General features: G+C 45.3%; 1 protein-coding gene across 1 annotated transcript in view; it reads left to right on the top strand.

Moving 5' to 3' along the window:
- ITPR1 (inositol 1,4,5-trisphosphate receptor type 1) overlaps nucleotides 1-17,337 on the top strand; it is a 329,901-nt gene that overhangs the window by 218,186 nt on the left and 94,378 nt on the right. The window contains exons 40-41 of the mRNA XM_082638311.1: nucleotides 7,579-7,711; nucleotides 9,725-9,915. Of these exons, the coding sequence (XP_082494437.1) occupies nucleotides 7,579-7,711; nucleotides 9,725-9,915 (324 nt within the window). The remainder of the gene's footprint in view (nucleotides 1-7,578; nucleotides 7,712-9,724; nucleotides 9,916-17,337) is intronic.

The following is a 17,337-nucleotide window of genomic DNA, read 5'->3' as shown; positions in this document are numbered from 1 at the left end:
TCCACGGCCCCAGACCGCACCTTGAAGCAGCCAGCCGTGCCTGGTGTGTGACTTTGGTTCGGGGCAGCCCAGGGTGGGGTCTGGCGGTTCCATCTGATGTCAGTCCCTCCTCCAAGCATGTGCCCTTCCGGGGGACAGATTCGTGGTGCTGCCGCCACGTGGAACTGTGGACTTTTTAGCCACCACGTGCACCCTCGCAATTGCCTTTCATTTTGCTCGGGGCCATCATCTTGTCTCTCAGGTATGGGTTGGGTGTAATGAAGTTGAGCTGGCAGTCAGAGGAGTGGAGTGTCTACATGGAATGGCGGGGGTGGCGCCGGGGACCCCAGGCCCTGGAGCCCCAAGGGAAGTACGTGGAGGGGCGAGTGACTAGCCAAGTGACCCTGCAGCCAGGAGCCTTCCTGTCTCCTCCCAGAGCTGCTGGAGGAGAGAGGCTTCTTCAGTCCCCAAGCTGGAGCCTCGGGTCTTACCCTGTGATTCAGGGCCGGGATGTGGGGAAAGGAGAGACCCGGGAGGACGCACCTGCCCACGGAAGAAGCTTGTCACGGGCGAGTGGTGGTACAGACTTTGCAAGGGCCTCGGGCCTCCGGGGAGGGGGCTGCACCTGAGGCCCCTGTTGTCATTACCCACACGCTTCTCCCCTCCCTGAGCCTCCGTGGGGATACGCTGTATCACTTTTCCTCTCTATGGACGAACAAAACATAGATGTGCAGTAGTTCTTCCTTTGACATCGTTTTTGTTTTTTTTTTAAGGCATACTTTCTTCTTGATCAGTGGTAGACTTTTTTCTTTCCTTAATTTAAATCTGTTTCCCCAGCTCAGGCCAGTTGTCTCTCCCAACACAAGCCCATTCAGTTCAGTTCAAAAGGGAGGGTGTCTCCTGCCCTCAGTGGCTGAAGCCCCTTCCAGTGGATGTGGCAGCTCTGTCACCTCATCATTGATCTTGCCCTCCGTGTTTCGTCCTTGAGTGTTGGTCTCTGGACTTTTCGTGGCCCATGAGATGCGCGTGCTGTAACTAACATGCTTCATTTTCCTCCCAACTAGATGCCCCAAGCTCCAGCTTCTGAGAACTCCACCGAGGTGTGTGCTGCTCACCTGTATTTGCAGCGCCAGCAAATATGGGTGCTTGTCAGTGTTCCTGATTGAGTGTGTGAGTTGTTCTGGGGAAGTGTGTGTCCCGCTGGTAGGTGCAGGAGGGAAGTCTCTTGTCTGCCTGGGACCTGATCATTGCTGTAATCGGGTGGCTCTTGGTGTAGAAAGAAACTTCTTAGTTGCTGGAGCTTAAACCACAGGGTCCTGCAGGTGAGGGCACGTGACTCTCCAAAGGTTTTCACACAAAACCGTTCATCTCTGTCTTGAAATGTTCAGTTGAGAAATGCTGGAACGTCCAGGCCTTTCTGCTGTTACACAAAATAGAACTCTGGGTTCTGCGCAGAGATGAAGGGAATTTGAAGTTCTGGATATTCATGTATAGTTTTGGTGAAGCTGCTGATAAAGTTGTAGTTTCACAGTGCACTGTTTCTGTTCTTCCTGTCGCTAACTCAGCTTGCTAAATGAGGGACTAGAATTAATTAAGACATCTAAAGTTATAGAGAAGCTTTTTGGGGAGGCATATTTCCAAGGATCAAAATTTACTTTCAGAAACAGTTATAGAATCCCAGGAGTCAAAGCTAAAATGAAGTGTAGTTTATCTGAAAGGAGATCTTAGAAATGAAAGAGATTATCAAATAGCTGAGTTCCAGTGGGGATGCTTTGTAATGATCATTCTCTAATATTCTAATCAGAGCTCTTCAGCATCAGTAGCCTTGATTAGAATGCCATGTGCTGGTAGCCTGGGGAGTGCTGAGGTCTCATGTATGTGTCTGCTTGGAAGTGTATGCATTGATGTCCTCACGCATGTGCTGTGCAGTAATGCATGTGTGAGTCATATAAGGACCTGCCTGGTTGAGTCTTGCATTATGACCCCTTTTGGGTTCATGTAAATGTACCTAACATTGAAGTTCCTTTTCATAATCTGTGCAAAAAATAATATTGGCCAAAACTATTAGTCATGTGCCTGTTCATTTTAAACAGTGCCCGAGGGTCGGGGATGGGCGCGTTGTTAAACGGTATCCGAAGTAATGGAGCATTGGTATCTGTCTGGGGAAAGCCCCACACAGGCCTGTGTTCCTTCTCTGTCAGTCTTTGCTGTGTACGCATGCTTCGTGTATTTTATTTGTGGCTGATCCTGACGACGGGAGTGTCTCCCTAGTGTTGTACGTACTTAAATGGAATTTCTGCCTGCTTAGCAGGAGCTTGAACCGAGTCCACCCCTGAGGCAACTGGAGGACCATAAAAGGGTACGTAGTCCTGGGGGTTGGGAGCTAATGACCACAACACTGTCCACAGCCACAGGCTGTGACTTAAAGACGGATGGTGGTGGTGGTGGTTGTCATGGTTATAGCATTAATTGGCTCAGGACCAATCACAGCCGTTTACAGAAATGAAACTGACTGGTGATTCTACCTATAAACTACCTGTTCACGCACTACACCCAGCTGGTCCCCGAATAACGAACAAGTCAGCTTTTCACATCCTCTCTTCTTCTCCTGGAGTGGCTTTTTCCTTAGGTGTAGCCTTAAAAACAAGTTTGTTTTTTTTTTTTCTTTCTGTAAGTAATGGATGATCATCATGGGTAAAGTATAATAAACAAAAAAAGTATAATGGAAAGAATGTTCGTAATTACACTACCTAGCTATAAAAGGTGCTATTGATTTAATATTTTCTTCTGCCCCCCTTTTTGCACACGTGAGAGTGTGTGGCAACACACACAGATACACTTTCATTGTCATTGGGGTTCTTCCAAGTGTATAACTTTTCTTCCCTGCTTTTGTCCTTTAATATATCTAAGCATTTTCTTTGATAGTCTTTGAAAGTTAACAACTGGCTAAAGTTCCACAAATTGAGGAGCACTTTGTAATGTTTTCCTTTGATGAGGAAATGAACAAGTGTACACATACGTGTATAGATTCAAAAAAGGGGAATTTCTAGGCCAAAGGGTAGATTCTTTCTTAAGGTGCTGATTATGCATTGCTAAACCATTTCCTAGAAGGCTACATATATCATTAGCATGCTGACCACTGATTGCATGTTACCCATTTCTGGAAAATACCAGATATCCTGGTTTTCTGGGTGCCTATCACGTGCCGATCACTATGCTAAGGCTTTTACATGTGTTAACACGTAAATGTTTATAAATGCTGATGTTGACCTACTGAGACAGACTTCCCCTCCATTTCACAAGTCATAGGGTTAGGAAATGGGCAGTCGTGGCGAGTACTGCCCTGAAATTGTGTTCACCAGTGTCCTGGAGAATGTTCGTCTGAGATGAGTGGGTGCCTGGGGCACCTTTGTTCTGCTCACGTGCTTTCAGTCCCTGCGCAGTCCCAGCACATCTCGAGTCCTTTCCTGTTTCTTGCGATTGTGCTTTCTCAGACTATGACCAAAGAAGCTCTTCTAGGAAGTTGGCATTCAGCCCTTCCCCACCAGCTTCCAGTGTCTCCTGCCGTTCATTGATCAAGGGCACCTTGCAGGCCTGTTTTTTCCATCCTTGCCTGTCCTTCAAGAATTGTCCTGGGTCTTAGAAGTAGCTGGGAAAGGCACATAGCTGTCTCTCGTGCCCTAAGTTTGATTTGCCCCAGTGCCTGAGCTTTGGAATTAGAAACTGGTTCAAACCTGCCTTTGTCAGGCCCTCACTGTGTGATTTGGGGCACATTATTTAACCTCAGTTTCTCCTGCTGTAGAATGCGGGTAATACTCTCCATCCCTTATGACTGTTCTCCAGAGCTGTGCCCTTGAAGCACTTAGCACAGTGGCTGGACTCTGAGAAGGGATATTAATGATCATGGTCGCCTTGCAGACTGAGACACAGCAGTGATTTGACAGACAACCGGAGTAGGAAAAGGAAGGTATTTTTAAATCAAGGTGCTGCCTTAGTGCTGACTAAGGTGTGAGAGGCTCACTGCTCATGTGAGAGGGTAATCTTTCCTGAAGCACCTGATTTTTAAGCGGCTGGAACCTGGGAGCCCAAAGGTCACTTTTTCTCTCCTTTGCGATCTTAACTCTTAGTGCTGTGTTCAACACTGGGCTATATTCCCACACAGTTCATTAGCCACGAGTTTAATTGACAGAATGAAACTCGTTTGAACTGACTTGCAAGGCAGGAGCTTGGTTTCTTGACTCCACATCACTGACCTGCCTTTTTCACCATTTTCACCTGACACATAACTGCAAATGAAACTCTTTGCCTTTGTCTTTTCTTAGTCTTAGGTAATCATGTGTGTGGAATGTAGAATTTTTTTTACCAGAGACAAACATCTGATATTTGTTGGCATGCTGTAGGTGTAAACTGCTGGAGAAAAACTAGTATTCTTTTTGAAGAAAAGGCTGCATGGCCAAATATGAGAGCTGGAGAAGTGATGTTTTTTGGGAAGTGACTTTTTTTTCCTTCTCTGCAATCAGCTTTCTCAGCCCAGTACGCCGTGAACAGCTTAGTGCTGTTGAGTAATTTATATCAAGATGATTAGGAAGGCTTTTCTCTGCAGATTTTAATTTTTCCTAAATTGAGCCACGAGCTCAGAAAAACAGAATTTTCCTTGAACCTAAGTTTTCACACTAAGGATTTGCATCACTTTTAATAATGCTTATGCATTTTCTCTTTCTGTCCCTTTTTTTACCTAAAATTTTCAGTCTTTATTCTTTCAGAAAGGGAATGAATCTCATCTTGTTTTTTTGTTTTTTGTTTTTTTTTTTTTTAAAAAGCAAATCCCGCATGTTCTCTTTTTTCCCCTTGCCTTACAGTTTATTTTTTGTAGAGTGAAGGTGAGGTGCATGTGTGCCAAAAACCTTATAATTAAGAGGGAAAAAATTAAAAGTTTGTAGGGTGGAGCATGTGTGTGTGTGTGTGTTTTCCATAATGAACACATTTCATGATATTCTCTTATGGGGGAAAAGGTACCATTTGATGCATCGGTTGCTATGGTAACTGCTAGGGTTTGTCTGTGCAAGGAGAGGCAAAATGGTAATGTGAGATCCCTTTGTAACTTCAGTTGGCATCCAGGCTGCATAAATGTGAAGTTGCTGTTCCTGGAGTCCACGCGTTCACGGACGGCATATGTTCCTTTCTCTCCTTCCTGCTTCCTTGATTGCAAACTGACCTGGGTCTTGCTGATGAGACCCTCAAAACCCCGAGGAGCGGAAACTCTGAGCCACTCCAGTCCTAGGTGGAATCGTAGTGTGAAGCCTCTGGTTGAGTCTTCCCTTAAAGGATGCATGTTTGTTGGCTGGTGACAGTCACTGTGCCTTTGACCATTCGACCCTGTGGTCTTCCAGGTTCTTGCCACAGTGGCAATGTTGGCTGTTCTCTGTGGCTGCAGCTTACAGGTCTCAGATCAGCCATTTACCTCTCAAACAATGTTCTTGTGGCGCCCAAGAGGATCCCATAGAAAACTGGGATGGTTTCCTGCCAACCCTCCATTCTGGGGGAACTCAAAGTTTGTATCTTTAGAAAGAAAATCAAGTAGATGCATCATTGTGTTGACAAAGAGAAATGGTATTCAGTGTACTGTTACATTTAATGTGGAGGTAACCTTGTCTTTCCCCCTTTTCTTTCTTAGTCAGCTTTCTTGACCATTCCTTTGAAATTTGTGTTTCTCTTATGAAGTCAGCCTTTTAAAATCACCATGCTCTCCATGACTGCTTCCTTGGAGAGTGTTGATAACCTTTGTACTGGTGCAAAGCTATATCTTTATACCAAAATGTGGTTTCCTAAGCCATTAAAGAATATTATACTGAAAACAGCTTACTCTGAAAGTATTTTTAAAGATCACAAATAGCTTCTTCACCGCAAGTACTCTTGGAATCTTGAATTTACTGGTGGTCGAAGTACGAAATGAGTTTCATGTCCTAGTTACAAGCTTTCTCCCTTGCTTAAGTACGAAGAGAGACTTATCTGTGGATGGAATGGAGAGAGGAAAATTGAGATTTCTTTTCATGCCTGAACTTTCATTTAAAAATCAGGACTGCCTTCCCCCCTTCTCTCTCTCCTGTTTACCCCATCTCTCCATTTTCCCCTGGAGTCTGACCAGCAGCATGCATTTAACAAAGGAGACAAGCCAGGCCGTGTAGCCCTGGGATCTCACATCATTTTGGGAATTGAACCAAAGAGTTTTCTGCCTTGGTCCTTCTTCCTTGGTCCCGCCTCCCTCAGGGGGCCCCTTGCCTCCCCACCACCCTTAGGACACTCTTCTCCCTCCCATCTTGTTTTGCAAACACCCTCCTTGAAGTCTCCAGACCTATTCTTAGAGCCTCTTAACAAATCACTTTAAGCTCTATTGGCTCCCATTACAGTGGCAGGTCTCTTCAGAAGAGCTCCTGAGTCTCTATTTTAGAGACTTGCTGTATTGCAGCACCTCTTCTCTCTGCTAGACTTCTCACTTACCTCTCAGTGATGTGCCAGAGGAACTCCAGGACTTAACTGCTTTGTCCTTAAGAAAGGGTCCAGGGGAAATCCATATATCCTTTAACTGGTAGAAACTTCCAGATTTGGGAGGTGGTCTGGAAGTCCCTCAGCAAGACTGCACGAGGAATAGAGCTGAGAATAAATCCCACTGCTTTGTGCTGCTTTACCAATGTGCGTAGTATTTGAGAATAAATCAAGGTTGTTTTTTTGGTTAGGTTTTTTTGTTTTTTTCTTTTTTGGTTGGAATCGTGGCAGTTTGTTATATCCCCTGCCCAGGAGTCCTTTGATATTTATGTATATTTTAAAGTTTTTATCATGGAAATGTTTAAAAATATTCAAAATAAATATTTTGAAGAGTTTCGAGAACCCTCATTCATAACTCAGCTTCTGTGACTATCAACTCATGCCCACTCTTGTTTCATTTATACCCAGCTAGTACCCTCTTCCCATATTACTTCAAAGCAAATCACAAATGTCACTTTATCCATGCTGCCAGTTTTTGATTGACATATCTGATCTCTGCCAGAAATTTATTTCCTGTTGCATTGTTTTTTCTTCACTATGTGGCCCATTGACTATTTCTGTAAAAAAGGCTTACTTTCAGCTTATTGTTTTATTTACTCTGTTACTCTGATATGTTGAGATTTTCTTTGGACCTTGGGATAAATGCTCTGGTTGGAGTAATATTTTCATATTGCTGTGGGGAAGACGACCTGTGAATTTTTCAATTTGTCTGAATTTTACTGGCTTATCCCAAAGGGATTTTCTTTTGTTTTGTTTTGTTTTTTGTTACTGTTAGTTACCCTCCGAGATTAATGTTCTGTCTTTATCACTGTGTGAGAGAATACTTTCAGATATTTAATATTTTAGATTGATGCTTTTTTATGATCTGGTTTCCTGAGAAAACACTGAAGAAGTTAACTTTAGAGTTTCCAAATGCTCTTATTAATAATTTATTTTTTCACTGAGTGAGACTGAGCCAATTATAACTGAGTACCTCTGTGTTGTATTTTTTTAATATTAGTAGCTCAGTCATGCATTAAGTTCAGAACCTGATTTCATTATCCTGTTTGAATTAAGGGTGAGGCCCTCAGGCAGATTTTGGTCAACCGTTACTATGGAAACATCAGACCTTCAGGAAGAAGAGAGAGCCTTACCAGCTTTGGCAATGGCCCGCTGTCACCAGGAGGACCCGGCAAGCCCGGGGGAGGAGGTAGGCCACGTGGTGTGCTAATTCGCTGCACGTGTGAACTGAGTGTGCCACGCAAGAGCTGCATGTTTCTGGTTAGCAGGTTGGACCTCTAACAGATGCATTTGGGTTGCAAGTGTATTATTTTAGCAGCTTGTTTTGTCTTTGGTCTACCATCAAATTGGTGTCTAAAAATGTTTCCCTGCAATTAGATATTGGCTGAGCGTTTTGCCCCTTTTTCCCATGCAGCAGCCCTCTTGGTGATATTTGAATGACTCAATGAACTTGACTTTATGGCACATTTTCTCGTGGCCATGAGGACTCATGTTTTCCCATACGATGAGTATGCTGTTGGCAGTGAGGAGGGCGAAAGCCACCACTTGTTATACACTTACTGAGCCGAGGGCTCTCCCAAGCATTTTGCCTTCTTTATCTCCTTTTTTCCTCCGAGTTACTCACTATCTGGTAGGGGCTGCTGTCATCCCTGTTGAGCAGAGGAAAGGGGAGCTTGTTAGTGACTAGTCTGTAATGTGAAGCTGCTTTAAATTAATTAAATCTAATTCTAATGCCCAAGCTTTGTGCCTCCCCAAAGTCTTAGGTTTCTGGAAGAAGAAAAAAAAAAAACAGGAAAGAATTGCTTAAAAACACATCCTGAAAGGAGTCCCAAAACATTGTAAGCACAATTACAGGTAAAGGCTACCAAAACGTTGAATTCAACTGTGGGCGATAGTGTTGGTTTTAAGAGGGGCCAGTAGTTCCGTGCTCAAAGCACAAATGTGAGTTGCCTGATTCCCGGGCTATGGTGATGACTCTTGAGCACTTCCGGTCCTTGGTGGACTCTGCTGGTGGCACAGAAATACTCAGTGGTTAGTAAATTAATTCTGGCAATCTCTGGGGAGGGATCTTGGGCTTCTCGCCAAATGAAAATGTAGAGCGGATCTGCCCACAGAGCACCCCAGAGACAGACCTTAGCTTCTCATCCAAACGTTCCCAGTGATTGTCAAGCAGAAGTTCTTCCCACAGCATCTCAAAACTATTTCTCTTTACTTGCCAAAGTGCAGTCATTCAACAAACATGTGAGGCTCTGGAGCAATATCAGGAGGGGGGTTTGGAAATGCATCAGAGACAGATTCTGCTTTAAGAAGCTGTTGGAGAGAAGATGTGACAGCCAGTGTCTACCTTGTAGTATAAATGCAATAGATTCTAGAAGGTCAAGGAAAGCAATGTAAAGGATGTAGCATTTGAATTGAACTCTGCAGGGAGGGACTGATAGATGATTTTCTGGGGTTTTTGTTTTTTTAATTGATCACCCCATTTCCCCATGAACATTAATATTTCGGGTTTTGCCAATATTAGTGCAAGTTCTTAAATAGGCACTTTCTAAACATGGTTGGAATCTGTTCCACTAAATGGCACAGGCCATCTCTTCCTAAGTATATTCTTCTCATCTGAAGGTCAGTGAGGAGGTGAACTTTGTTTGGTTCACTCCCCTACCCCCCGCTCTCGGCTCCATGCCAAGCACTGAGTCAATATTTATTAAATGAATGCATGAACAAAGTATGTGAAAGGGTGAGTTTTGGGGCTAGGGTGGGTTTCTTAGAAAGAGGGCTGAAGTGATCATTATAGGCTATGCTTCTTGAGAGCGTTTAAGTTCTAAGAAGTATTTAAGTTTAGTTTGTCTCTTAAACTCAGATCAGTTCTTAATAATTCTGCCCCAGGTCACTGTATTTTAATGTAAGGGAGAGTCTTGACTGGATGGCTTTAAGTCTCTTGCTTGAAATGTCTTATTCTTCCTTCATCTTACCTGCCTACATTCAAGTTCCACCTCTGTTACTTACAAGCTGCACTGGGTGTCCTTGGACAAGTGACTTCATCTCTGTGCTAATAATGAGTACCTTCCTTTGTGATTGTTAAGAAGGTTCAAGGAGATAGTATCATTAAAGTGTTGAGTGCACAAAGTGTTGGTACACCAGTAAGTATGCAATAATGTTAACTGCTCTGATTGTGGTTGATAAGAGCAATGTTCTATCTTCCTAGGGGGAGGTTCCGGGTCCAGCTCCATGAGCAGGGGGGAGATGAGCCTGGCTGAGGTTCAGTGCCACCTTGACAAGGAGGGGGCCTCCAATCTGGTCATCGACCTCATAATGAACGCATCCAGCGATCGAGTGTTCCACGAAAGCATTCTCCTGGCCATCGCCCTGCTGGAAGGAGGCAACACCACCATACAGGTAAGAAGGCAGCTTCGCTGCTGATGGGGTGTCCTTGCTGAACAGGAGGAGGCTTTGTTCCCGGAACCAGGTATTGGGCGGTGCTGAGACTCCTGTACGAGAGAGAGCTCATTCTTAGGGCACAAAATTGTATTGTTCTGAAAAGCGAATTCTTTTGATATCTTGCTGTGGTCATCCTGTCCTAATTCAGACTTGGTTCTAAAACATGAGTTACATTCAAAAACTGATAAAATGCCGAGGATGTGTGAAGAAAATTGGCCCAGGATTTGGAGCATGATAGGTAATCCATAAATGTTTGTTCCATGAATGATTGCATGAATTCTATTTACAGTTTTTATCCAAGATCATAGAGGATCCCATCATCTGATGACCAGAAGGGGTTTGGACTGTGTGTGCTATTTAGATTTGTTACATCTATGGACCTTGCAGCTCTTGCAAACTATATATTTCTCTTTCTTTTAACTGAAAAGCTCAATAAAACTGAACCAGTTTAAACTAATAGGAGCTAATAGGGGAAAGCCAGGCTAGCTTAGTCAAAGATAAATAGATGACTTTTTGTTGGCTTGTTATGACACATATTTTAAAATAATAATAGGAAGTAGAATTCTGAGTAGAAGTCCTTAAAGAAGCAATTTTAATGAATTTTAATAATATATACATAATTTTCATATGGACCTGGCATTTAAAAAGATTCCTTTAAATATTTTAAAATATTTTGGATACTCCCTTCTTCATGCATTCTTCATTCTTTGTTGGCTCTGAATAAGGGTTTACTTAGCTGTGTGTGTGTGTGTATACATACACACACACACACACACACATTTTGATAACAGCTTTTGATTGAGATATAATTCATATACCATAAAGTTCACCCTTATGTATATCTTTGACTTGACCATATATTCTTTTTTTTTTTATGCCATTAATGATTATGCTAGGTCAGCAGGTGTACACTGGGATGTTTGGTCCCCTAATTAAGTGTATTATTTCTTTTTTTAAAAATAAGTTTATTTTATTTATTTATTTTTGGCTGTGTTGGGTCTTCGTTGCTGCTCATGGGCCCTCTCCAGCTGCAGCAAGCGGGGGCCAGTCCTCACCGCAGTGCATGGGCCTCTCACCACGGTGGCCTCCCCTGTTGCAGAGCATGGGCTCCAGGCGTGCAGTCTTCAGCAGTTGTAGCACACGGGCTCAGCAGCTACGGCTCATGGGCTCCAGAGCGCAGGATCAGCAGCCGTGGTGCACGGGCCCAGCTGCTCCACGGCATGTGGGATCCTCCTGAACCAGGGCTTGAACCCGCGACCCCTGCATTGGCAGGCGGGCCCTCAACCACTGCGCCACCAGGGAAGCCCTGACCATATATTCTTGGTCTTGAACTTAATTTCAGAATCTGGATTAATGAAGTTTTGTTTCTTCGTGAAATTTTAAAAAGGGCATTTCTTCTTCTGGGCCTGAGCCAGGGCACCTGGGTTTCAGCCCCACTCGCTCCTGCAGCTTGGTGCCCTGTGCCCCCCCACCCACCCACGGCAACTGTGGTGGCCCTGTCTCCTTGGCCTCCAGCCCAAGTGCCCCAACACACACTTCTGACGTTCTTATGTGCACTGCCCTCAGTTGAGATTTGTGCCGGTGGGAGAGTCTGCTGCACGACTGAGCTGTCACATGGGCACCTGTGACCTGTAACATGTGGGTTGCCGTTTGATTTTGTCCCGCATGAGTCTGACCATGCGTGTGCGCGTGGATGGGTCCTGCAGGTCCTCTGATCACGAGGATTCGCTCGCCCACTGCCATGGTCCTGCTGTCTGGGTGTGTGCGCTGTCATGGAAGCAGGGCTGAAACTCTCCTGGTCTCTGAACCATGTGATTCCCAGGGACTAGATCAGTCAAACTAAACATTAATTGAGCACTTGCTGTACACACAGCGCTGAACTAGGGACTTCAGGGCAGTGGTTTCCAGACACTGGGGCCAGTCGGTCTATGAGAATTTTCTCCAGGCATAGCCAAGTGTGGAAACAAGAGTGATGCGGTCAGTGTTTCATAAACCAAATGTATCGGTTTGAAGGACCATCTAACCATTTTATTCTGAGGTTATAGCCTGTCCAATTTTTTTTTTTTTAATCTCTGATGTCTTTTCTTGAATGAAGTGGTGTTGATAGTGGTTGGGGTTTTTTTCCTACTGACCAAATAAGAAGTTGGAAACCTTAGGTTATTCCTTCCCCTCCTCAATTAAAAAAAAAAAAAGTTGCTAATTTGCTAATCCCAGTCTTCAAGAAATTAAAAATGAAGCAAGGATATAAGACTTAGTATACATGCACACAGGAAGCTGTGTCTCAAGAATGTTGTGTAGTGCCATCCAAGAGGTAGGAAAGATACCGTGGACCCTCCAAGGAAGAAGTAACGGCAGCCGTGTCGTGAGGAGTCAGTGAAAGGTTTTTGGATGACGTGGGCTTTGAAGGACGGGTGTGGGGCTGAAAGTTGTGCACAGAGCTGGGGGGTGGGGAGGCTGGACTGTGCCGCAGGGAGAGAAGGCCCAGGGGCGCAAGAGTGGAAGGCGTGCTCACAGGGCAGGATGTTTTCTCAGAGGGGCCTAGGGGGCCTTTTGGGGTGTTGGAAATGATGGACTACATGTTGGTAGCTACGTGGGTATAAATCTGTTTCAATCTCTGTGAGCCATACAGTTAGAATTGGTGTGCTTTACTCTACAAAAGCTATACTTCAATAAAGGAGGAAAAGTATCCTGAGCCTGGTGGGGACAGGACGTCATGAATGGAGACTCTCCAATGCTCGCTCTCTCCTCAAGGCTGGTGCCTTGGACCCATTTATAGTTAATGCATGTTGGCCAAAATGTCACCCGATTGGATGCCAGAAGCCAGAAGGTCAGAGGGCCCCCACTTGGCTCCGGAGGCTTTACCGAGTCTGGATGACTGGACACGAGGACACCGTTAATTAAGGAATAATGAAGCCCGGGGAGGGCTCGAGGAGACTGAGGGCTGCCGGCGCTGAGCCTGGCTGGCACGACGCAGTCTGAGTTTCTGGCGAGATGCTGTGTTTTTCACAGTGTACCCCTGATGGTGATGGCAAGGCACACAGAAGCTGTTTTTCCTTCAAGTTCTTTATCTTGTAAAGTAATTACGAATATTAGTTTCATGTTTTCACACATTTATTACTCATATGCTCAGGCTCCAGATGAAATGCCACGGTGGAGCTCCAGTCCCAGCCTCTCGGCGAGTGGAGCTGCTGTCTGTTGGAAGAGCCAGTGTGCTCACGGCTGGGTGGGCCTGGATAGGGTGGCCTGTGAGCCCCCTGCCAGCTTGGGAGGACACAGCATGGAGCGTGTGCTGGCTCTGGCCGCACCCCATCTCTCTCTCCTCTCTCTCCTTCTGTGATTTCAGGGGTTGCTGGGAGGGTTTCACCCACTGCCTCATTAGAAACCTGTGGTTCCAGGAAAATTCATTCTAGCCTGGAGCTGACTTGGCCCTGAGCTTCTCTTTCTCCAGAGAACATGATGTGGAATTCAAGTTGTCTGGGGCCACCTAAGCACAGACACCCTGAAGTCCCAGGGGGAGTGTGATTCAGTTTTGTTTTGCTTTAGAGAAGCCGGCTCAAAGTAGTAAAAGAGCAGCTGGGAAGTTAGTGTGAGCTGGGTGAAGGCTGCAGTTGTGACCGCTAACGCTCGCTGAAGGCTGTCAGCCATTGCAGACGGGGTGGGTCCCAGCTGGGGCGCACTGCCCGCCATCCTTCCTGTTCACCGTGATGTGTCCTAGTCCCAGGAAGGGAATCCAGGTGGGCTCCCCTGGACTCATGTTTCTCAGGGACAGGTGGTCGAAAGGGCAGTCGCTGTGGGGCATGCAGCGCTGCACAGTTCCAGAGCTGTGTGCTGGTTCTCCAAGGAGACAGCTGCAGAAGAGCCCTTACCTTTACTAACGCCTCCTCCCAGGATGTGCAGCAGGCTTCACATGGAGAAGAAGGGGAGTGAGACCTGCTTTCCAACCCAGTTTTGTGTGGGATTCGGGAAGTCATCCCTGGGTTTCTGTTCCTGTGTGTATCTATCATGAGACATACATGCATGTGGACTCCTGGCTTCCTTACCGCTTTGAATCAGGACTTCTTAGAAATTATTAGATGTTTTTCTAGAAATACTCAGAATCCAGTAGTGATGGCTGGCTGGCTCCATTTCTGAAGTCTTTCTTCCCTGGCTTGTGAAAATAATTATTTAAAGTACGGTGATTGCATAGTCTGTGGTACGTCCATGCAACAGAATCCTACTCAACAATAAAAGGGAATGAACTGTTGATAAATGCGATTACGTGGGTGCACCTCAGAGGCATTATGCTGAGTGAAAGAAGCCAGTCTTGGAAAGCGATGCCCTGGATGCTTCTATTTATATGACATTCTCAAAGGACAAGGCTGTAGTGATGGAGACTAGATCAGTGTTTTCCAGCATAGGGCTGAGGGGAGAATCCGACTATAAGGGAATAGCACAAAGGAGTTTTTTTGGGTGATGCCACTGTTGTGTGTCTTGCTTTGGACACACAAATCTATACATGTGTGAAAATTTGTAGAACTGCACACCAAAAAAGTCAGTTTTACTGTATGATCATTAAAAAATTAAAGTAAAAACCATAATGATGATGACGATAACCAGCATTTATCAGGGGCTTACTGTGGACCAGGACGCTTACGTGTTCCTCATGTATCATCTCATTTAATTCTTACAGTCTCCCTAAGAGGTAGGTGCCATGATTATCTCAGTTTTCAGATGAGACTAAAGCCCAGAATAGTTACGGAACTCGCCCCTCATCATACAAGCAGTAAGTAGCTCTGCTCTGTGTGATCCTGGCTGGGGCTGAAGTCATCAGGGCCTTGATTGGGCTGGAACGGCCAAGACGGCCACTTGTATGGCTGTAACACTGGTGCTAGCTCCCAGCTGGCTGCTGAGCGGGGGCTGTGCCCTTGGTTCTCCTCCATGTGGCTTCTCTGTGTGATCTGGGCTTCTTAGAGCATTGTGGCTGGGTTCTGAGAAGCAGTGTTTTGGGGAGTAGGATGTGGGAGCTACCAGTCGTTTTAAGGTCTGGGCTTGGAATCCATGGTACAACACTTCTGCCATGTGCTACCGGTCAAAGCCAGTCGTGAGACCAGCTCGGCTCCAGAGGGAGGGGAGAGGAGTGGCACCTCTTGCTGTGAGTAGAGCTTGTGCACTAAGGAGAGGGGGAGGCTGGCTCCGCCACACCCTTGTTATTGTTGCTTGAGCACCTGCCATGGGTCGGTCAAGCCCCTGAGTTGGGCAAGAAAGGGAGACACTATTGTCTCTGCAATGGAGGAGCTCAGTTCTCTCTGGAAGTTCAATCCCATTTTTGAAGAAGTGTCAACTCCTGTCCTTCCCCTTTTGATGGTGTGTGAAAATTCACCCTTGTACTGAGGATAAGGTCACTGGGGACCAGAATTCTTCAGAAGTTTTAAACTTCATTGTCCAGACCTCAGAGGGATTCCATTTGTAGCAGTCCAAAACTAAGGACCTACAGTGCTGGCTAGGAACCCTCACACGGAGAACTGCCCTTACTCTGAAACCTTGTAGTCTGTAACACCATCACTTAAGCCCTGAAATGCCTGGAAGCTGAATTGGGGATAGTTCCTGGCCTGTCATAGTGGACTCCAAGTCTTCCCATGTCTTCTGTCCCTGGCTTCTTTGATGGTAACAATGTCTGAAGACAGATACTGCCTCCAAAACTTCTCCTACCTGGGTGCTATCAGAGTGGCTCAGGCTTCATGGTGAACCCTCTGCTTATAGGAACAAGGAGATGGTACCACTACCCTGGGGTTCTCCAGGAATGGGTGACATTGTTGAGCCATGGGACCAAGCTTCTATTTAAGAGTAACTCTTTCTCTTACATGTAGCTGTCCAGTTTTCCCAGCACCACTTTTTGAGGAGGCTGTCTTTTCTCCATTGTATGTTCTTGCCTCCTTTGTTGTAAATTAGGTGCCCATATGTGCGTGGGTTTATCTCTGGGCATTCTATCCTGTACCATTGATCTATATTTCTGTTTTTGTGCCAGTACCATACTGTCTTGATTACTGTAGCTTTGTGATATAGTTTGAAGTCGGGGAACCTGATTCCTCCAACTCCGTTTTTCTCTCTCAAGATTGCTTTAGCTATTCGGCGTCTTTTCTGTTTCCATATGAATTGTAAAATTTTTTGTTCTAATTCTGTGAAGAATGCCATTGGTAGTTTGATAGGGATTGCATGGAACCAACCTAAATATCCATCGACAGATGAATGGATAAAGAAGATATGGCACATATATACAGTGGAATATTACTCAGCCATAAAAAGAAATGAAATTGAGTTATTTGCAGTAAGGTGGATGGACCTAGAGTCTGTCATACAGAGTGAAATAAGTCAGAAAGAGAAAAACAAATACCATATGCTAATGCATATGTATGGAATCTAAGAAAAAAAAAATTGGTACCGAGGAACCTAGTTGTAGGGCAGGAATAAAGAGGTAGACAAAGAGAATGGACTTGAGGACACGGGGTGGGAGGGCGAAACTGGGGCAAAGTGAGAGTAGCATCGACATGTATACACTACCGAATGTAAAATAGTTGGCTGGTGGGAAGCAGCCGCATAGCACGGGGAGATCAGCTTGGTGCTTCGAGATGACCTAGAGGGGTGGGATAGGGAGGGTGGGAGGGAGGCTCAAGAGGGAGGGGATATGGGGACATTTGTATGCATATGGCTGATTCTCTTTCTTATACAACAGTAACTAACACAGTATTGTGAAGCAATTATACTCCAATAAAGATCTATTAAAAAAAAAAAAAGAAAGAGTAACTCCTGCCTTCTCTCTGCCCTCTCTCATGCCACCCACTTCCTGCCAGCCCCCAGAAGAAATCTTTCCGCTTGATGTTTTGTAGCAAGTGGGAAACTATAAAATAAGCATTTGCTTATGAATTAATTTTTGGCACACGCAGGGCTCAGCGAGTCTCATGGCACTTGCATATCCGTCCTTCGCGTCCTTGCCAATTTCTGTGTTTCTTCCTCCTGAGTTGTCCCCACCAGCACCCGGGGGATGTTCCTCCACTTCCTCTTCGCTTCAGGAGGACAGAGACTGCTCTCACCTGGGGGAAGAGGAGGAGTAGAATGTATCTTTGAAAATACCCAGTGTTAGGTTTCTTTTTAAAGCACATACAGATGTTTGGGGCCGTACGTGCTGTCATGACCATAGAGAACCTCACAGCAAATGAAGGGAAAAGATCGAAAAAGAAAATTTTTTTTGGATTAATTGCTTCCGGTTGCAGAAGCCCAGTGAATTGTATATATCAAATGGCTGCCCACGGCGCTTCCCATGCCAAGTCTAGCCTACAGACACACCCAGAAAGGATTTTCTTTTCCGCACGTACACAGCTCGAGTTGGAAAAAGTGAGACGTGCT

The sequence above is a fragment of the Mesoplodon mirus genome (assembly GCF_964341445.2).
Source record: "Mesoplodon mirus genome assembly, chromosome: 12".
NCBI classification, from domain to species: domain Eukaryota; kingdom Metazoa; phylum Chordata; class Mammalia; order Artiodactyla; family Ziphiidae; genus Mesoplodon; species Mesoplodon mirus.
This window is presented reverse-complemented; position numbering and strand designations above follow the sequence as displayed.